The sequence below is a fragment of the Elgaria multicarinata genome, chromosome 16 (assembly GCF_023053635.1).
Source record: "Elgaria multicarinata webbii isolate HBS135686 ecotype San Diego chromosome 16, rElgMul1.1.pri, whole genome shotgun sequence".
NCBI lineage: Eukaryota > Metazoa > Chordata > Lepidosauria > Squamata > Anguidae > Elgaria > Elgaria multicarinata.
Window position 1 is genome coordinate 26,719,904 of NC_086186.1, and position 19,919 is coordinate 26,739,822.

General features: G+C 47.5%; 1 protein-coding gene across 1 annotated transcript in view; it reads left to right on the top strand.

Moving 5' to 3' along the window:
- FAM174B (family with sequence similarity 174 member B) overlaps positions 1-18,824 on the top strand; it is a 42,982-nt gene extending 24,158 nt beyond the window's left edge. The window contains exons 2-5 of the mRNA XM_063142659.1: positions 4,920-5,096; positions 13,635-13,766; positions 14,357-14,424; positions 17,831-18,824. Of these exons, the coding sequence (XP_062998729.1) occupies positions 4,920-5,096; positions 13,635-13,766; positions 14,357-14,402 (355 nt within the window). The 3' untranslated portion in view covers positions 14,403-14,424; positions 17,831-18,824. The remainder of the gene's footprint in view (positions 1-4,919; positions 5,097-13,634; positions 13,767-14,356; positions 14,425-17,830) is intronic.
- The last annotated feature ends 1,095 nt before the right edge of the window (positions 18,825-19,919 follow it).

Sequence of the window (19,919 nt, forward strand, 5' to 3'; positions counted from 1 at the left end):
CCCTTTTCTCGAAGAGAGATTCAACAGAAATAAAAAGGGGTAAGAAAAGATCATGGAGGTAGACCAGTCCACCTGCTGCATGACTTCCCATATTCCCCTTTTCTCAAAGAGAGATTCAACAGAAATAAAAAGGGGTAAGAAAAGATCATGGAGGTAGACCAGTCCACTCTCCAATGATTGCACAGAGGTGTGCATTGACAATGCTGCAGTGTGACTCTCTGTGAACATAATCGAATCTGCAAAAAATCAGGTTAAAAAATAATGAGGAGCAATCCTATGGTCATATAGATGAGGGCCTGAACATTCTCAGTCCTCATAGGACAGTTTTTGGGTTTTTTGGCAGTAACATCTTCTATCCCCTTAGTATTTTTCTAAAGCCAGTGTGGTGTAGTGGCCAGAGCGTTGGAGTTTAAGAAAATTGGTATGATACAATGTTCAAGGTTCAAATGCAGCTATACGTGCTAAAATAAAATCCATAAAAAGTATTAATAAACACTTGGTAATAGAAATATTTAATATTAAAACAAATACATAAAATTGAAATACAAACTAAATGGTCCACAAACATAAAACATACAGCTATCCCAAACGCGTTTCGGCCCACAGGGTCTTCATCAGTGGGAGAATTTCTTTTATAGCGTTCTAGCCTCAAATACAAAACGATTTTAATTACCTCAGTGATTCGATTTGGACCAAGCGTTGGCTCCTGTGAACCTTATCTGTGTCCGTCCACTTGAGGATGCATCAGAAAAAAATGGGGGACTTAACATTCCCTCCTATCTCATAACTTCCAAAGTGTAACTGAAGCATCCATAGATTGGATTAACTTTGGTTTTAAACACCACTTTTTATAATAGTGGCTAGAGTGTTGGGTTGGGAGATCCAGTGGCCCACAGCTGTCGACCAGGGACCCATAGAACCCACTGGGTGATTTTGAGCCAGTCACAGACTCTCAGCCCAGCCTACCTCACAGGGTGGTGGTTGTGAGGATAAAATGGAGAGGAGGAGAATTATGTACGCCACTTTGGGTTTCATGGAGGAAAAAAGGCAGGATATAAATGCAATAATAAATAAATAAATACAAATTTGGGGGGTGTTCTCTATTGTTATTTTTGCTGCAACAGACTAACACAGCAGCACGTCAGGATGTTTTTTTCTAGATTTTTTTTTAAAAAAATACTTCTGCAAATCTCAGGATTCTCCTGAACATGCTGATACCTGCTATATTTCATCAGCACTCACCACCTGAGTTTGCTATTAGAGGATTTGCAATAACAGCAGCAGTTTTACTCCCGCTGCACCCTCTCCCAAACTAGACTGGCAATCCTCTGGTGAAGAAAGCATTGGGTTTTATTTTCCCCTACAATGGCGGAATAACATAGGGCCACAACTGCAGCCTTGTTAGAGCCAATTAACTAAGACGTTGTGAAGCAACTGACAGCCCTAATGATTATGCATTAAGGACACCAGCTGCTGAACACAAGCTTTGCTGCTCACAGCTCCGGAGACTGAGCGCTAGTGCTGGTGGGAAGAGTTAAGCCTCAAATGTGAGCAGACCCGGATGGAGGACCCTCAAACTTCACATTGTTGCCATGCAACAGGCTTTTCCTTTGCAAAGTCTAGACTGAGACTCCAAACAAAGAGAAATCAGAGAAGGAAGCTAACAGCGGGCAGGATTTCCGAAGGGCCTTGTGATCACTGTTTACAAATAGCCCATCCTGCAAAGGGGAGGCTGCTTAGAAGAGCGTTCCTTCTTGCCGCTGCCTTTCCACCACCCCAACTGGAGGACCACAAAGCTTTCGGAACATTTGTGTAAGGTGGCTGGAATATAAGAAGAGCCGTGCTGGATCAGACCAAGGGTCCATCTAGTCCAGCACTCTGTTCACAGTGGCCCACCAGCTGTCGACCAGGGACCCATAAGCAGGACATGAGTGCAACAGCACCCTCCTGCCCATGTTCCCCAGCAAATGGTGTCCATAGGCATTGTGCCTCTGATCCTAGAGGAGGCACATAGCCATTAGGACTGGCAGACATTGAAATGTATTATTGGGCTCCATCACACCAGCATTTTATCATACTTTCGTCATGGCTGGTTTGCGGGATACCGTGCCTGTCCAGCAGTAACCCTGCCTCTTCTCCATTTTTTGTGTTTTCCTAGAACGGGGGAAGTCCAGCTAATTTGCTGTAAGTGGGATTAAAGCGCTCTTCTGCCCCTGTGTATTGCTGTTCTCATGCCATGTCCTTTGTTGGGTGGGAGTGCTTGCTGACGAAAGAGGAGGGCGGGACAGTTCTCCTTCCCCAGCATGCTCTGGCCAATGAACCGGCTTGTGCGGAGTTGGTTGAACAGACTTTTGCTACTCCAAAATGCTTATAGATCCCTCATTTTTAAGGATAAAGTGATGAAACTTGGCAGCATGATAGCTCTTAAGAAGGGCTTTGTGTGTGCCACGTTTAAAGCTGATCCCTTCATCAGTTGATTTTTTTTTTACTATTTTTTTTTTAATTCTCAAAACATTCCTCCTCCCCAGAAACACACATAGCTCTCTGATTCTCTGTTAATCCACCCCTTCGCGTTTATGGAGGGAGGTTTTATTCTTTACTTTGCTGATGTGGAGGGGTCAAGCAGATCTCTATTTTTATGAACTGGAGATGCACAGCTTTGCATTATCAAAGTAAAGGAAAACAGATCCTCCACAAATGCAAACAGGTGGAATTTTGTATTGGTGGAGTATCAGGAGAATAGTTTTTTTTTTGGGGGGGGGATTTAAAAAAAATCCTAAAAATCAAGGCATGAATGGATCTGTTTCAAACTTGGCATGGTTAAAGCTCTCCTTAAGAGCTATCAACCTGCCAAGTTTCATCTCTTTATCTTAAAAAAATTATGCAGATGTAAGCATTTTGGTTAGCAATTGGTTAGCCACAGATGTTAATATCAAAGTCACCCCACTCAGCCTCTTCCAAATATGTTAAATTAAGAAACACACACACACAGCATTGATGCCTGAAAAACTGTTAGATAATTTTGGAGACATTAGAAACTCCTATTGGGTGCAGTAATTGCCCAGTTTCAGGCTGCTGTACTATTTTATTTGCCCAGAAATAAAGACATAATATAGGGGGAAAGAGAACTTAGTGGGTGGGGTGGGAGATTTCACTGGCATAGTAGTGATACAGATGAAAAGATACATAAGCTGTAATAGTGCAACAATGCACAAACGTGAAAGTGCTCAATCGCTAAGGAAATGGAGGGGTGTGTGGGGGAGTAGGTGTGATGGAGTTCTTTATCTTTATCATCATCATCATCATCATCACACACTAAACTGCCCCAAAGCTCTCTGCGCAGTTTACAAAAGATTAAAACATGAAAAACGACACACCACGTTTAAAACCCTAAAAACACCCGACAGGCAGTCTACACAAAGGCAACACACATCTAAAAACAACTTTGAGCTATCAGCAGAACCTAAAACACAATCCAGGATCGATTAAAACCGATCACATGCTGCTCAATGCCTGGGAAAAAGAGAGAGAGAAAAAAGTCTTGGCCTGGCACGGAAGAGATAACCCTGTCCAACCCCATGTTTAAATCTCTCCAAAGTCGGCGCCGAAAGGAGAATTGCCTCTTCCCGCTTTACGCTGTAGTAAGACCAGAACACGCCGGCCGAGTTCGGACGACGCGCTAAATCGGGTTGTGTCCTGTTCTGCTCCTATTACACCCACACCCACGCGCGCCCCCTCCCCAGTTGATTAGCGCGTCGTCCGAACTCCGCCACTCTGTACGCGCGCAGGGGCGCCGTTACCTCCTCCGTTATTTTCTGCCCCTGCAGGAACCAACCTGTGGATTCCTGCATGGAGCAGGGGGTTGGACTAGATGTCCTTGTAGGCCCCTTCCAACTCTGCTATTCTATGATTCTATGGTGGAAATTGTGAAAGTGGGTCTCCCATGTTGCAGATTGAGAGTTAGGGATGGGTGTCTGGTCAGGACCAGTTGAAGTCCACTGAGGTAGGGGGTGGAGTGGTATTATTATTATTATTATTATTATTATTGTTTCCTGTTCTGTTTATTGTTTCTGTTTATTGTTTCTTTTTATTGTTTATTGTTTACTGTTTCTGTTTATTGTTTCCTGTTCTGCTCCTATTACACACACACACGCCCCCCCCCCGTTGATTAGCGCGTCGTCCGAACTCCGCCACTCTGTACGCGCGCAGGGGCGCCGTTACCTCCTCCGTTATTTTCTGCCCCTGCAGGAACCAACCTGTGGATTCCTGCATGGAGCAGGGGGTTGGACTTGATGGCCTTGTAGGCCCCTTCCAACTCTGCTATTCTATGATTCTATGATTCTATGGTGGAAATTGTGAAAGTGGGTCTCCCATGTTGCAGATTGAGAGTTAGGGATGGGTGTCTGGTCAGGACCAGTTGAAGTCCACGGAGGTAGGGGGTGGAGTGGTATTATTATTATAATTATTATTATTGTTGTTGTTGTTTCCTGTCCTGTTTATTGTTTCCTGTTTATTGTTTCTTTTTATTGTTTCTGTTACTCCTCCTCCTCCTCCTCCTCCTCCTCCTCCTCCTCCTGCCGCCGCCGCCTTCGCGGGGGGCCGGCACGCATTAAGCCCCGGCTGGCTGCGCGCCCAGCTGCGCTTGCTCGCCGCGGCTCGAGCTCCTCCTCCTCCTCCTCCGCGCGCCCTGATCCGGCTCCGGGAGCAGAAGGCGAGACGGGCGGGCCAGGAGGAGGAGGAGAAGAAGCGGCGACGGCTCCTCCTCGCCGGCCCTCTCGTCTGCCGCCAGGGACGATGCGCTCCGCCGCCGCCGCCGCCGCGCTCCCCGGGCTGCTGCTGCTGCTGCTGCTGGCGCTGTGGCTCCCGCCCGCCTCCGCCGCCCTCGCCCTCGCCGCCGCCGCCCCCCGCGCCTCCAACAGCAGCCACCCAGAGCCGCCCGCCGCCTCCCCGGCGCCGCCCGGCAACTCCAGCGGGCCCGCGCAGCTGAACCCGGTCTCTGCGCTGCTGCGGGACTTACCCGCGCTCAAGGCCGCCGTCGTCGGGGCTTGCGCGGCCAGCGTCGGCCTCATCGCTTGCCTCCTCTTCCGCGTCCTCAGGTGCGCCGGGCTTGCGGGTGGGGTGGGATGGGGGGGGGCGCGGCGGGGAGGAGGGTTGCCAACGTCTCGGCCGGCCCTTGGCTCCGGGTCCTGAAAGATGCAAAGTGGCGGTTGTTGGCCTCCAGGCCTCCGCTGCACCTGCTGGGTTCGGAGGCCCCCCGGCTGGCGCTTGGATAGGCGGACCGTATGGAAAGGAGGGCAGGGCTCCTGCATCGGTAACAGTTGCATGGAAAAGGGAATTTCAGCAGGTGCCGTTGGTATGCATGCAGCACCTGGTGAAAGTCCCCCTTCATCGCCACAGTTAAAGCTGCAGGAGCCCTGCCCTCTTTTAAATCTGGTCACTCTAGTATAGCTCCTGCGGCTTTAACTGCGGTGATGAAGAGGGGATTTCACCTGGTGCTGCATGCATACAAATGACACCTGCTGAAATTCCCTTTTCTATGCAACTGCTAATGATACAGGAGCCCTGTCCTCCTTTCCATATGGTCAGCCTATTCTTGGAGCCGCAGGTGCCAGGCCCCACTACCCCCCAGCCCGAATTAGTTGGCAACCTCATGCTGGGCGAGAGGCGGGAATGTTCTCCGAATAGGGGCAGTGGTTAAAGGGATGAGGACCACAGGAACAGATTCACCTAGCAGATTCGGAGGACCTCAAAATGTGCACCAGCTTGGTGAGCCTTCCAACAACCTGACCAGGTAGGGCTGTTTAGATTATCCCCATATTAGGGGGATATGAAATGATCCCTCTCTACATGGGGCTATATGAACGTACTCCTGTCGTTGAAAGGAAGGCCCCCAGCTCAGCGGGCAGGTTTGATCAATGGCCTGTACAGGTCGGGCTGGGGAAACTCCTGCCTGAAACCCTAGAGAGCCATGGTTGCCAGTCAGTGTCTGCAATACTGGCCTATCTGGACCAAGGGTCTGTATAGGGCAGCTTCCTATGTTCCTAGAAATTAATGAGGCTTGGAGTGAACAGCTTGCCTGCAAGCCAACGATCAATAGCGCATCATGTCTTAAGAGGCTTCCTACCCTCATACAGCCTTCCTCACCCGGGTACCCTCCAGATGGGTTGGACTACAGCTTCCATCATCTCTCCAGCCAGCAGCACTGTTGCCCACAAGGGATGGGGATAATGGGAGATGCAGTCCAACACATCAGGGGAAGGCTGGACGAGAACTGAGAGTGGGAAACCTGGGACCTTTTCCACTGGGATCAACAGGCAGGAAAGGGCTCTGCTAGGACTGAATTGAGGACTGCTGTGACATCAGCAGCCGTCGCACCAATCCTTGCCCTCGGTCATTTCCCCTGTTCGCATGTTTGAAATTCTCCAGGTTGCAGTGGCAAACTAGGCCGTACTGCAGCATTCAGGCGATCCCAATATTTGGCAGGCACGTGGCTAATGTCCTCTCTAAATCAGCCTCCCCAAAACTGATGTCCTTAGACTGCAACTCCCATCATTCCCAGCCAGCGTGGCCAAGGTTGTGGAAGATGCGCTATAACGGCATCCTGGATCTCCAAGGCTGACTGCTGCCCAACGTAGCCTGTTCATGTCAGACTTACCTTGGCAGTATCTGCTGATGCCACTTTTTCCTCCCGCTTGGGAAGGATCAGGAATCTAGGGAGCCGGTTTATACCAGGGTGGACTATTTGCTGGTGTAAACCGCTATTGGAAGTCTCTCTTTGAGATCTTGGGCAAAGGAAGGTTTTTCCTCGCACCTTTTAACCAGGGATGGGGCCTGGGGCATTTGGCACGCAAAGCGAGCGCTCCGTTGCTTAGCTATGGCTCGTCCTCAATGCCTAAGGCGGCAACGTGTGGAAAAAGCCACATCAGACTTGGTCGTTCTTCCGGATTTTTAATGTGTTGCCTTCAGGAAACATCTGTGACCGAATATATCCTGCTTGCAAAAATTTCTGGAAATCAGTCATGGATCCCCTGCCCCGCCTCCCCTTACAGGGATCCTTTGGTGAAGGAAAACAATAGCTGAGCTCAACTTTAGTACTTGGGGGCAGCAGATGGAGTGGGGAGTTACTGTTCCATCCACAGCAGCTCTTGAAGTGCCTGGTATATGGAACACAACACCCTGGTTTGCTCTGCTTACTCTGTTCCTGGTGACTAATCTTTCTGGCATGAGTCATCCTTCCGGCATCTTGTCCAAGAGGACAGAGACGCACAGGTGTGCTGGCGTGAAAGCCACGAGGAAGTGCGCCGGAGGACCTGGCATCCGAATGCTGCCGTTCTGTTTAGTCCCAGCGTTTTGCAGGTTTTCAGCTTGCTGCTGTTCAGCGGTTGTGAGAAGTCACGGCAGAGAGGCTGAGGACTGGAAAACACGCATAGCAAAGCGCCTTAAACCCGGCCACGCCATTGGCTCAAGCAAGCCTGGGGTGTCGAACTTCTTTCTGTCCGAGAGCCGAATTCAAATTAAGAGAAGCTCTTGGTGCTTGCAAGAGAGACGAGGAGCCAGAATCCAAGAATTGCCAGCGTATTGTAGCTTAAAGCTCCCACTGCCAGTTATCAGGAGAGGCATTAACATTCTTTTCAAAGGGGGGGAAACTGCACCAAACAGTCAGTGATGGGGAGGAGAAATGGGCCCAAGGAAGGGGTGGGCCCATCTGGGGAATCACGGAGGGCCGGATCTGGCCCGCAGGCCCAATTTGGCCCATGGGCCTGAGGTTTAGTACCTTTTATCTAAACATTATTTACACCATCCTTCCCCAACACGGTGCCTTCCAGAAGTATGGGACTACAATTCCCGCCCTCCCCAGCTAGCTGGGGACAATGGGACTTGTAATCCAACACACCTGGAGGGCATCAGATTGGGGAAAGCTGATCTCTACTGACTGGCAGTGGTTCACCCAGGGTTTCCAAGGCAGGAGTCTTTTCCCAGCCTTGCAGTAGGTAAGGATTTTTCCAGCTGACCACATACGTACGGGCTAGCGGTGAAATAGAAACTACTGCTGCAAGGTGGTTTTCTCTTGTGAACTGAGGCACGAGGATGAGGCAGTAGTGGCTGGTGGCTCCGAAGTCAGTGGGGCAGTGAATCCGCTCCGGGTTTCAGTCAGAACCCATGAGTACTCTGGAGCACATCAGTACATCAGGAGCTCTCCAAGGCTGGTCCCCAGGAGCTTAACATCTGTAGTGCAGATATTATGAAGATAACAAAGGGGGTTTTCATGGTAAATAGCCATTGATAGATCTGTCCACGAATTTCTCCAATCTTCTGTTTATATCTTATGTTCTTTTTGGAGGTGGAGGCTCTGACCCATGTAAAGATATCTGAGTTGATGAATTAGATTAGTTTTTTTGGTTGGTTAAATTTGCTGAAGTTAGCATGTGCGTAAAATCACTGCCTTCTCAGTGGCTGCTCCAAAACTCTGGAACTCCCTCCTTGTTACACATTTGGAGGCAGGCAAAAACGTCTTTGTTCCGCCACGTCTTTGGGAATACTCTGGACCTGTGTTCTTGTATTGGATTTTTAATTGTTATTTGGTTTTTTAATTTTTAAAAAATGTTTTTAATATGACAGGGGTTTAATTCTATTTTATCTTTTGTAAATTTATATTTATATGTTTTAATTGTATATGTTTTAATCTTGTAAACTGCCTTGAGTCCAGTATTGGGAAAAAGGTGGGATATTATTATTATTATTATTATTATTATTATTATTATTATTATTATTATTAATAATAATAATAATAATTATAAAAATAATATACATTGAAAAAGCCTGTGCTTTTTGGATCATGCTTCCTGGAATTAAAGCCCTTCTGATTTCAGTAGGGTTTACTCCCAAGGAAGTCTGTAAGGCTGCAGGCTGAAGTTATACCCTGGTCAGAATTATGTGGTGAGGCACGCTAATTATCATTTTTCCTTCCTGAGAAGCCAGTAATGGTAGCACTATGCCATCTTTTCTAACATGGTGCCAGGCTAATCAGGGGCAATCTTGCAATTGCTTGGAAGGTCATTCCTTGATTAATCCAGTTTGTTTGAACAATGCAGCATTTAAAATAGCCTGTGCCCATCTCTGGTGGTTTTGAATTCCCTATGTTTATTAGGCATCATGCAGAAAGATGCAACCTGTATTTATTTCTAAATTTATATCCCACTGCTTTTTGGCCATCAGGTCCTGAGATCAGCTTACAAAACCTTAAAATGCCATTTCAACGTCTCCTTACCCTCCACTCCATCCCAATACCTTAGCCCTCAGCATGCTTCTACTGGATCTCATTTGCCGCTTACACCATCTACCTCCGCCTTCTCCAACCTGGTGTCCTCCAGAGGTGTTGGACTACAACTCCCATCATTCCCAGCCAGCATGGCCATTGGAGTTGCAATCTAGTGTATCTGGAAGGTTGAGGAAAGCTCATCCAGTTCATCAAAACCTTTCCTGCTGTTTTGCCCCGTTTAAAAATAATAACACGGCACGATTTAATGTGATCGTCTCTGAAGTAGGAGCTAATTTATTTCCAGTAGAGCCTAGCATCTCTTCACCCCCTGCCCTAGTGCTGTAGTCTCCTGGAGTAGCAAGGACTGGGTTCCTCCTTCATCAAACCTCCTTTCATAAAGTGGAGATGCTGCAGGCAAGCCACAGGGAGGAGCGCGTCTGGGGACCTTTTACTTAGCGGGTCAAGAGTGGCGCTTTTAATCCTTGGGGCTGTTTGACTAAAAATAGATTAAAGGCTCATGATCAGCCCAAACAGCTTGCAGGTTTAGACTAGTGATTTTTGCCATCACATGATGGAGCGACAGGGAGAACCTGATCTTCATGTGACTGAGTGCGTTGGCAAAACTGCTGCGGGTGAAGGAAAAGGCTGAGAGTGGCACAGGAATCGTGCCTCTCTCCCACGTCCCTCCCAACTGGCTTCTTACTGTGTTCCGAGATTAAGCTCTCTCGCACACAAACACTCCTTCCAGGAAAATAGCAAAGGGGAAGATGGCTTTGAAGCTCTTGCCAGGCAACCTGTCCCAGAAGTTGCTCTGCTTCCCGGCTCTCTGGTGCAGCTTTGTTTTATTATTATTTATTTATATAGCACCATCAGTGTACATGGTGCTGTACAGGTTTTGCAGGTCTCTGCCCCAAGGAGCTTCCAGTCTAAAATTCAGTGCAGGGAAATCTGAGGAGAAAGGGGAGGGAAATGGAGGTAAGGCTAAATAAGGAAGGAATGTTACAGGTACTTTTGGTTACAGGTACTTAGAGCTTCTCCACGTGAGCAATTTGTTGCATGCCCTTGATTGGTCATTCATGGAAATTTGCAGGTCCTTTCCATGACGTCGCCAATCTCCGATGCCTCTCCTGCCATTTTCAGTTGGGAATCCGCCATTTTATAACCCCCCCCCCCCCGAGAATGTGGCAATAAATCGAAATCATGCTATAAAGCATCGCCATCTGCTGGCGGTAAAATGGAAACGTATGGGAAAGAATGGGCAAAAACGAAAGGGGAAGTGTGTGTATTGTGCCACTTGTTAAACCTGCAGAGACAAAGCCCTGGTAAGGTTGCGGGGATAGTTGTTAAATGTGGAGAAGTTCTTAGCCTTAGTTGCGGTAGGCTGGCGTGCTCTTGGGCCTTGAACTGCATGCTGATGTGCAGATGGAGAGGAACGTGTTCACCACCTGGGTTGGTTTGTATTTGGGATTGCTGTAAAAGGCAGAACCACAGGAGCTGTTCGATAAGTTGGCAACCCAACAGCTTGACATCCTTGGAAAACTTGCAGGGCTTTGCAAGAACAAACCAGGCCAATCTGGGTAAATATTAGAAACTCCTAGCTGCACATCCTAGGTGCAAGGGTAGCAGATAATCAAGGGCACATGAATCAATAGGAAAAACCTCTATAAAGATGCATTGAAGGATTGTTTTAAAACCTCACCTCCTCTTTATGCTTTGAAGTGTGTGTGTGTGTGTGTGTGCGTGCGCGCGCGCACACACACGTCTGGATGAAGGACTTCCCCTTTAAAATATATAGAATTGCCTGCAGCGTACTCTAAGCTCTTGTTACAAAGACATCTGCTATACGTAAAAATAAAACCAAATCTGTGTTACATGAATCTATATCCAAGGCATGGAGGAGTAATTCTAATCAGTGTTAATGATGGTGAGACAAGAGCTAGAGGCTAGTTTATTTTCTGGACTAGTTAATCTGGAATAAATAGTGTGGTGTTGTGGGCACATCCTAAATGGCTTGTAAACCTGTAACGGTTTTTAATAGCTCATTACATTGCTCACGGTCCTACTGAACAGATAAATCATCAGATAACATAGGCTGCTGGTTAAACACTGGCAATTACATTCCTTAAGTGATGTTAACATGACAGGTTTAGATAATTCAGGCAAGGGTATATATCTCCAGGGTTGGGTGCAGTGTGATGGTACCCATTATGAATATGAATAGCCACATTTATTTGGCTATTCATGCACAAATATTCTTCTCAGAACAATCCGAAGTCTCAATACTGAATTGCAGTAATTGGATTATACTGCTGAAAATGCAAGAACTTCCTATCAAGAGAAGTGCTGTGAAGTTGATCTTGTATGCACCATGAGTAGCACTTAAATTGATGTTGTCAGAGGATAGGTATGATGGAGAAGGCTTGGAGCTTTTCTACACAAGGCATTTATTGTGTGCTTGCGATTCCTCACTCCTGGTAGTTTGCAAATACTTTACATGACATCATCATCCTCTCTTATACTTTTCAACCGTCATAATTTTTGTGAACCGCCCAGAGAGCTCCGGCTATTGGGCGGTATAGAAATGTAATTAATAAATAATAATAAATTAATTAATTAATAAATGGGGGGTTTCTATCGAGGAAAGTTTGGTATTTCCTTGAATGGCAGCATGAAACCCTGGTGGATTTGTGCAATTGTTACACCACAGCACCACCTAGTGGTTGTGTAATGGAACGTATAGAAAGGCAGAGAAAGAAAATACCTGGGATGGGGGGAAACATGTGTAAAGGAGCTGATCTTAATCCCACGAAGAATCTGGAAGCAGAAGCCTCGGTTGGTAGTTTAAAGACTCATGTAGAAAAGTCCAAAGACAGAAGCTGAATGGCCAAGTTGCGGGATGCCGTGGTTGCGTCTTGCAATGAGCAGGGTGTTAGATTGTGATCCCAAAATACTTCCAACCCTATGATTATAAGATGCACAATTCAGAAACTATGGGAATGATGCCTTTTGGAGGTAACAATTTGAACAAATGATAGCTTCCACATTTTGTTTAGATTACTTTCTTCACATAGTTAAACTATGGAACTCACTTCCACAAGATGTAGTGAAAGCTACCATTTTGGATGGCTTTAAAGGGGGATTGGACGAATTCACAGATCAGAAGGCTATCAGTGGCTACTAGTTCTGATGGCTATGTGCTGCCAGAGAAAGTTGCTGGGGAACATGGGTGGGAGGGTGCTGTTGCACTCATGTCCTGCTTGTGGGTTTTCTGTGAGCATCTGGTTGCCCACTGTGTGAACAGAATTCTGGACTAGATGGACCTTTGGTCTGGTACAGCATGGCTCTTCTTAAGTTAGACAGCAATCAATCTTTAGTTTTCTTTTTTATTACTTATTCCAGTTAATGCACCATGATGGCTTTGAAAAACCATTAAGTGTGATGCACATCCCCTTTGAGACAGCCTTGTTTCAATTTGCCATTGCCTCTTGAAGCTGGCTCAGTGTTTAAAGTGTGTGTGTGCATACACAAGTGCACACCTAATAACCAAACCTCACTTCACCACCACTGTCTGATCAGAAATGACAGTGGGACAAAAGAAATGCATGTTGTGTACACCAGCGACACTGTCACACCACTTTAATGTCTCACGACCATGATGATGTGTCTGAAATTGCACCTCGTCCCCAGATGCCTAACTGCTTTAAGCTCAGGTTAATTAATCGGCCGATTAAGCCAGTAACTTCTGAACTGCAGCCTGGGCCATACAACTTTGTTGCAAGAGTAGAATCATAGAATTGGAAGGGGGCCTATAAGGCCACCGAGTCCAACCCCTGCTCCATGCAGGAATCCACCTTAAAGCATCCCTGACAGAGGGCTGTCCAGCTGCCTCTTGAAGGCCTCCACTGTGGGAGAACCCACCACCTCCCTAGGTCATGGGTTCCATTGTCGTACTGCTCTAGCAGTCAGGAAGCTTTTCCTGACGTCCAGCTGGAATCTGGCTTCCTGTCACTTGAGCCCGTTATTCCGTGTCCTGCACTCTGGGATGATGGAGAAGAGATCCTGGCCCTCCTCTGTGTGACAACCTTTCAAGTATTTGAAGAATGCTATCGTGTCTCCCCCCCGTCTTCTCTTCTCAAGGCTAAACACGCCCAGTTCCTTCAATCTCTCCTCATAGGGCTTTGTTCCCAGTACTGCAAGCATGTCATGAGAAAGAAAGGCTTCCGTGGTGCGAGACCACAAGCCTGGAGCGATGGTGGGGCAGGGGCCGTTCAGTCCTTTCCTTCCCAGCCATACAAATGGCTTCCACGGATTTTTGGGTGTCTCTGGCACGAGCAATATATCAAAACGTGCCGTTTTTCTCCCCCTGCCGTTTTAGGTCTGGCAGGAAGACGAAAAAGACCCGCAAGTATGACATCATCACGACCCCGGCGGAGCGGGTGGAAATGGCCCCCTTAAACGAAGATGAGGATGACGAGGAAGATTCCACAGTGTTTGATATAAAATATAGGTAATGAGATTGGGAATGGTGAAGGCATCTGGGTGGGGTGGAGGGGCCGGACTTTTTTTGTGGATCATCCCTGTGTGTCCCTCCCTTGCCCCAGGATAACCGGCACATCTTTAATCACCACATTTCCCGCAGTCTCGGGATCGTCCCGTTTTCGTCCTGGCTCCTCGCGAGCAAATGGGAGGAGCCGGTAACGGGGCACGGAGCTCCTCAGGTGGTCCATGCCTAATGGGGGGGGGGGAGCAGGATCTTTAAAAAACAAAACAAAAACCCTACCTGTATCTCTGGAGCGCTCGTGCACTCCTTTTCAATTAAAAAAAAAAAACACCACCAAAATGGCGGGTGCGACATCCTCTTCCTCCCAGGACATCGTGCACCACGTGTGGACGGAGGGGGAGGATCTCGTGACCACCATATTGCGAGATCCTCCCCCTCCTCTCCCTAGGTCTGGACATGTCCCTTGTGAAATCTGTTTAGTGCCACCTCTCTGAAGCTGCCCCTTCTCCTGTGCTTTCTTACCAAGTGCCGGCTTTGGGGCTTTAATGTCATGCCCTACTTTTCCTTCCCCTCCCCCTTTTTTGTTTAACATTCAGACCAAAGAAGAGTTCTGGAGAACTTGAAAGCTTGCTCACAACTTAGTGAGGCTTTGGTCCCAATAAAGGTATTCTTATTAGCTTACTGCGGCTCTGTGGTTTCGTGTGAGTAGAAATCTCTGTGTGTGTTTCCTGCCTCTCCCTCTCTCCACTCCGAGCGAGGCCTGGTCCAGAAAAGGTCTCCGTGGAAAAGTTTCAATTTTCTCTGGCAATGAAAAGCACAATAATTTAAAACAATTTCCCCAAAGGGAGGTCGGTCCCTCAGCAACTCCTGCGTGGTAGGTTAGGCACTGTGGATCAAGTGGGGTTCAAAACCAAAGTTGGATGCTTCGGGATGCTTTATGTCATAGCTGGGGGGGCTGTCTCCAAGGCGCTGGGCTGGTGCCGCCTCCCTCGCTTCCTCTCCTGGGGTGACGTTGGATAATCCTGACGCCGAGGAGGGAGCGCGGGGATTCTGGATGGCCATCTGGGTTCTGGAGCTGCCCCCGCCCTCTTCCTGGTGGAAGGCGACCAATTGCTGGTTGCCTTCCATCAGGCTCCACCCCTGGGTTGACCCTGGATTGGTCCTGGGGTGGTGTTACATTGGACGTGTGCTGTGTTGACGTCACTCCGTTTGAAAAAGTCAACGTGAATCCTTGACTTTTTCAAAATGCATCATCTCCTGGAAGCCCCGTGGTGGCTGTGAACCTGCGCTTGCGTTGTCTAACCGAAGCGGCGCAGATACACAGCCACTGTGGGGCTTTCCCCACGTATAGACAGCCCCTGGGTCTCAAGATTGGATCAGGGATAGCCCTCCAGATGTTTTGGCCTACAACGCCCACCGGCCCTAGCCAGCAGAGCCAGTGGTGAGGGATCATGGGAGTTGTGGTCCACAACTCTCCTCCCATATAGATAACAGAGCGCCTCTGAGATCAATAACCTTCCATTTCCGAAGCAGAAGCGCCGTTTGTGCGCTGTTAGGGAGCATCGCTTTGTGTGCACTCATTTGACAAGTCTGCTCTCTCTCTGTCTCGAGATCATCTCTAATGGATTTCTTTCAAGCGAGACCTGGAGGCCATTCCCGCACTACGCTAGGTGGCTTGTGCTGGGGTGCGAAGCCGTTTTAAATCTATTGATCTCTCAGCTGGGCAAGCCGCTGCCTGTTTGAAGGGCGTGATTTTTGTTCTCATCCAAAAGCCGGGTGGGTGGGTGGGGGTATGGGGTTAGAAATGATGACAACTCGCTGTCTCCCTTTATCCTTTAAGGTACAGGACGTGGCAGGACTGTTTTGTGCTTTTGTTTTTCCAGCCCTGAGGGAAGGAAGCTATCAAAAAGATCTTTCTGAGGCAACAGTCTCAGAATCCCTGGTGCCATTAAAAACACACACCCAGAAACAAATACAGAATTTGTAATTCTCAGAATGGTGTGGTCCAATGGGTCTGGTACCATATCCAGGAAGAAAAAAAAATCAAGATTTAAAGCTTGTTGTGTGAGGTGCTCTCATAAAAGTACCTCTTCCTACTCCACCGCCTCTGGGAACGCTGTGTTGATGGTCTTTGCAGTAGGAAGGATTGGTTGAGGTGACTTCTCCTGATGAAGAGAGACTGCAGGTTGTCTGGCCCTCTCAAGAGGCTGCCAGTTGACTCTCTGTGCTGAGTCACCGCTCTGGTTTCGCGTCCTTCACGTCAGGAGTCATGACAGTGTTTTGGCTCGTTGTCAAGAGAGTGGTGAACATGGCTCCATTTGAGATGTTGGTTGGGCTGAAATGGATGCTTGCCCAGGTTCACTCCTGGCTGAAGAAAGGTTTGAACCTGTGTCTCCTACATCCAAGCCCAACCACCCATTCCACCACACTGGTGCTTTTTGGACCATGGCTTACGAAGTCTGAAACAAGAGTCACACCACACATTCTTTTCTCCTGCTCATGTGCTGATGTGAAAGTTTGAGACCTACAGAGGCAAAGTGAAAAGGCCAGACCATAGAGGCCCAGAAGTTTCTGTTGGGATGGGGGAATCTCTGGGAGGAGGAGTTTCATTTCTCTGGTTAAGTTTCATTTCCCAGTTAAGTTTCATTTCTTCAAGATTGAAACAGTACTTTCTGTTTTGAGGGAAGAGAGAGTGTCAGCCAGGTGAGAACAGGAAAAGACAGAGCATGAGGAAGGAGCAGAAAGAAGCAGGCTGAAGAAGTCTAGGTGTAGCTTAGGGTCAAAGAACTTGCATTTTTGCAACTTTTATTTCATTTTAATGGTTTTTGTATCACTCAGCTTTATTAACTAAATACCTTTAATTGAAATTTGCTTGTTTTAATATACCTGTAAACTGTTGTGTTAAACCTAAAGTGTCTGGTTAAAACCCCACGTTACTTGGAAGGGGAAGGGGGAAAAAGGGAGGTGGGACTGCTAAGAAGGCAAGAGATCCTTAAAGATTTGCTCAACGGGTCCGGGACATAGAATGTCTTTAGACGAGCATTTTATTGGCTGGCCACTCACAGATCTTTGCCGGTCATTTTGACAACCCAGCAGGCCTCCTGCGTGCCTCCAGCTTCTTCTGATGTTTTTCCCCGCTATAAAATACAACCTGGAAAATCCATTTCTTCTTGGCTCTGACAATAATTGGTGCCATTTCCCGCTGTGTGCAAGAGAAGCAGTGTGATAAAACTGCCCACGGAAGAGGTCACGTGGTGGTTGCTTGCTTCCTCTTTCTTCCCCACGTGAAGAAAGAGGAAGCTATTCATCCCTATTGTGGGACAGAAGCAGGAGGCAAAGCGACGGTAGGGAAACGCGATTTCCCCCCGTCTGAAAATGGCCAGAGAAGGAATCTTGACAGCTGTTTTTGGCACTTCAGCCCTGATTTTTTTAAACCAGAGTTCCCCATTCCGATAACACTGTTACCTTTTCGGCGCCAGGTCAAGACTTTTCTCTTCTCCCAGGTATTTAACAGAATTTTAACAACATACGCTAAGTTTGTTTTTGTTTTTTAATGGACCCCAGAACTGTTGTTGTTTAAATGGATACTGTTGTTTTATACTTTTTTGATGGTTTTAAATTTTTGATGGTTTTAAATTTTTGATGGTTTTAAATTTAAATTTAAATTTTTGATGGTTTTAAATTTAAATTTAAATTTTTGATGGTTTTAAATTTTGTATACTTTTTTTTAATGTTCAGTGTTTTCAACTTTTGTAAACCGCCCAGAGAGCTTTGGCTATGGGACGGTATATAAATTTAATAAATAAATAAATAAACACAGCCAACACCCAGAGAAATGCTATTGGGTTTCATGGCACCCAGAATAGCTTTCCCTGTTCAGAAGTAGCTACCCATTTCGAACATTCATTGCAACCTTAATAAACCAGGGTTTATAAAGTCAGGACCGAGCATTGGGGGAGCTACATGTTCCTCTCCTCCTCCAGCTGTGCCACATCATCTTAATTTGTATGACACATGTCTTCTAATGATGCTAATATTTCTCTCTCTCCGCCCCCCCCCTCTTTTCTCAGGTGAGGCTGTTGCACGAGGCGGCCACTCAGAAATGAAGTCTCCTTTCGAGAACTTTTCATGACCCTCATCAGCTAAGGAGAACTGGAGAACAATGCTTTTGTGTCAACAAAACTCACCTTCCCTCCTCTTCCAAATAGAAATGATTTACGATGGATTTGACCACAAACTACTATGTTCCTGGGTATCAGACCAGAAGAAAGGGAGGGTGCGTTCTTTCTGGCCTCGGCTTTTCAGACTAGGGAATGGTTTTTTTGGGTGGTGGTTTCATTACAGGTTTGGTGCCTGCAATGAATGACAGAATTCGGTGATAGGCCAACCTGCGTCCTGGCAATCGGAGCACAAACGTTCCTTCAGTGACTCCAAGACACCCGACAGCTCTCTGCTATCAACGCTAAACTAGATGGATTTTTTTTTTTTTTTTGCTGCACCTAAAACTTCTGGGATTGTGTGGGTTTGGGCCAACAAACAGTGTTTGCTCATTATGTGAAAGCTTGGGACTTGGGTACAAAGTGTGGTGAAAAGGCAGATCCCCTGTATTTGATGTGTGGGTGTGGGTTGTGTTTTTTGTGTGTGCGTGGGTGAGACAGAAGCCCCTGTGATGACTTGCTACTGACAATATCAATTGCACTACTAATTTGCTCCGCAATAAGGTCCCCTCTGCAGTCTTTCTGGAGGGTCAACTCTGTGTAGTCGGGGGAAAAGCAGCCCATTTCGGATGAAAGGAAGCCTGCGTTTGTAATTCCTGGCTCCTCTTGGTCCCACTTCAAGGAGAGGTCAGATCTTACAAGAAGAGCTGCTCTGTTTCTCCCTCTGCTTGCAGTAGCCTCTACTATTCTCATCTATTACTTTTCAGGACGACCTTCAGTGGATGCTACTAAACCTGCAACAAGAGAATTTTGCTTCCCTACTTTGGGAACCCTGCACAAAGACTCTCATTCCCAGCCAAAAACAAGCAGCAACAACACTTCTCCTTTGGGTTGATTCGGCTTGTTTTAAGTTCCAGCCTCATGTTTTACCATGTGTAACGTATAAAAACTGAAGCCCAAATGCCTCCATGTTGTCCATCATCCCCCCTGATGTTCCAGTGCAGAGTGAGCCACCGCCTCGCCATTTTTTACAGAGCTGCACGTTCTGCTTCACGCCTTTTTTTACAAAGCTGCTTCTCCTGTGAAAATCAGGGCCTGGATTGGGGAGGGGCCTTTTCCCCCTGTAAGAAACCCACCCACCCCCAGCTGCCTTTCTCCCATCGCAGGTTCCAAACCCCATATTGGCAATGGATCCATGCGTCCGTCTTTTTGAGACACGTTTACTCCCTTGACATACCATTCCCAGAATTAGGATAGTTCGAGATCAGTGCTACTCAACTGGGGTTCTTTGAAGATGGGATTGGTTCAATCCCCTTCAGATTGCTTTCTTCTGTCCAGCAAACTTCTACACCATCCTTGGGATGCAAGTTGAGAAATATTCAGGGCTGGCAACCAGAGGCTAATGTCCTCTTTTGGGGATGTTCGTTTGATTTGCTTCTTTGCAGTCATGCTGATTATCTGTCAAGTTCTCTTCTATTCCTTCAGCCTCTTGTCAGTCCTTAATATTTTCTGATGACTCGGAGTTGCATACTACTTGGGGAGGGGTCCGTTCTTGAGAAGGGGGGAGTTGCCCAAGGGAATTGGCCATGTAGATAGTTCCAAGATGTTTCTCAGAAAGCCCCCAAATGCTGGGGCTGTCTATACGCGGGGAAAGCCCCTTGGTGGCTGTGGATCTACACCGCGTCAGTTGGCCGACGCAGGCACGGATTCACAGTCATTATGGGGCTTCACCTCGAAGTTGTGTTTTGAAAAAGTTGGGGAGTTTCCCAACTTTTGGAGGGACATCAGCATGGTGCTTCCGCCATAGAGCGTCGCTCCGCAGCCAATCCGGGGTCAACCCGGGGGCCGAGCCTGGTGGATGACAAACAACGATTGGTCGCCTTCCACCAGGAAGAGGGCGGGGGAGGCTCCGGGACCCAGACGGCCACCCAGAAACTAAGATGGCCGCCCAGAAACACCACACTCCCTCCTCCGCGTCGGGATTACCCTATGCCACTCTGGG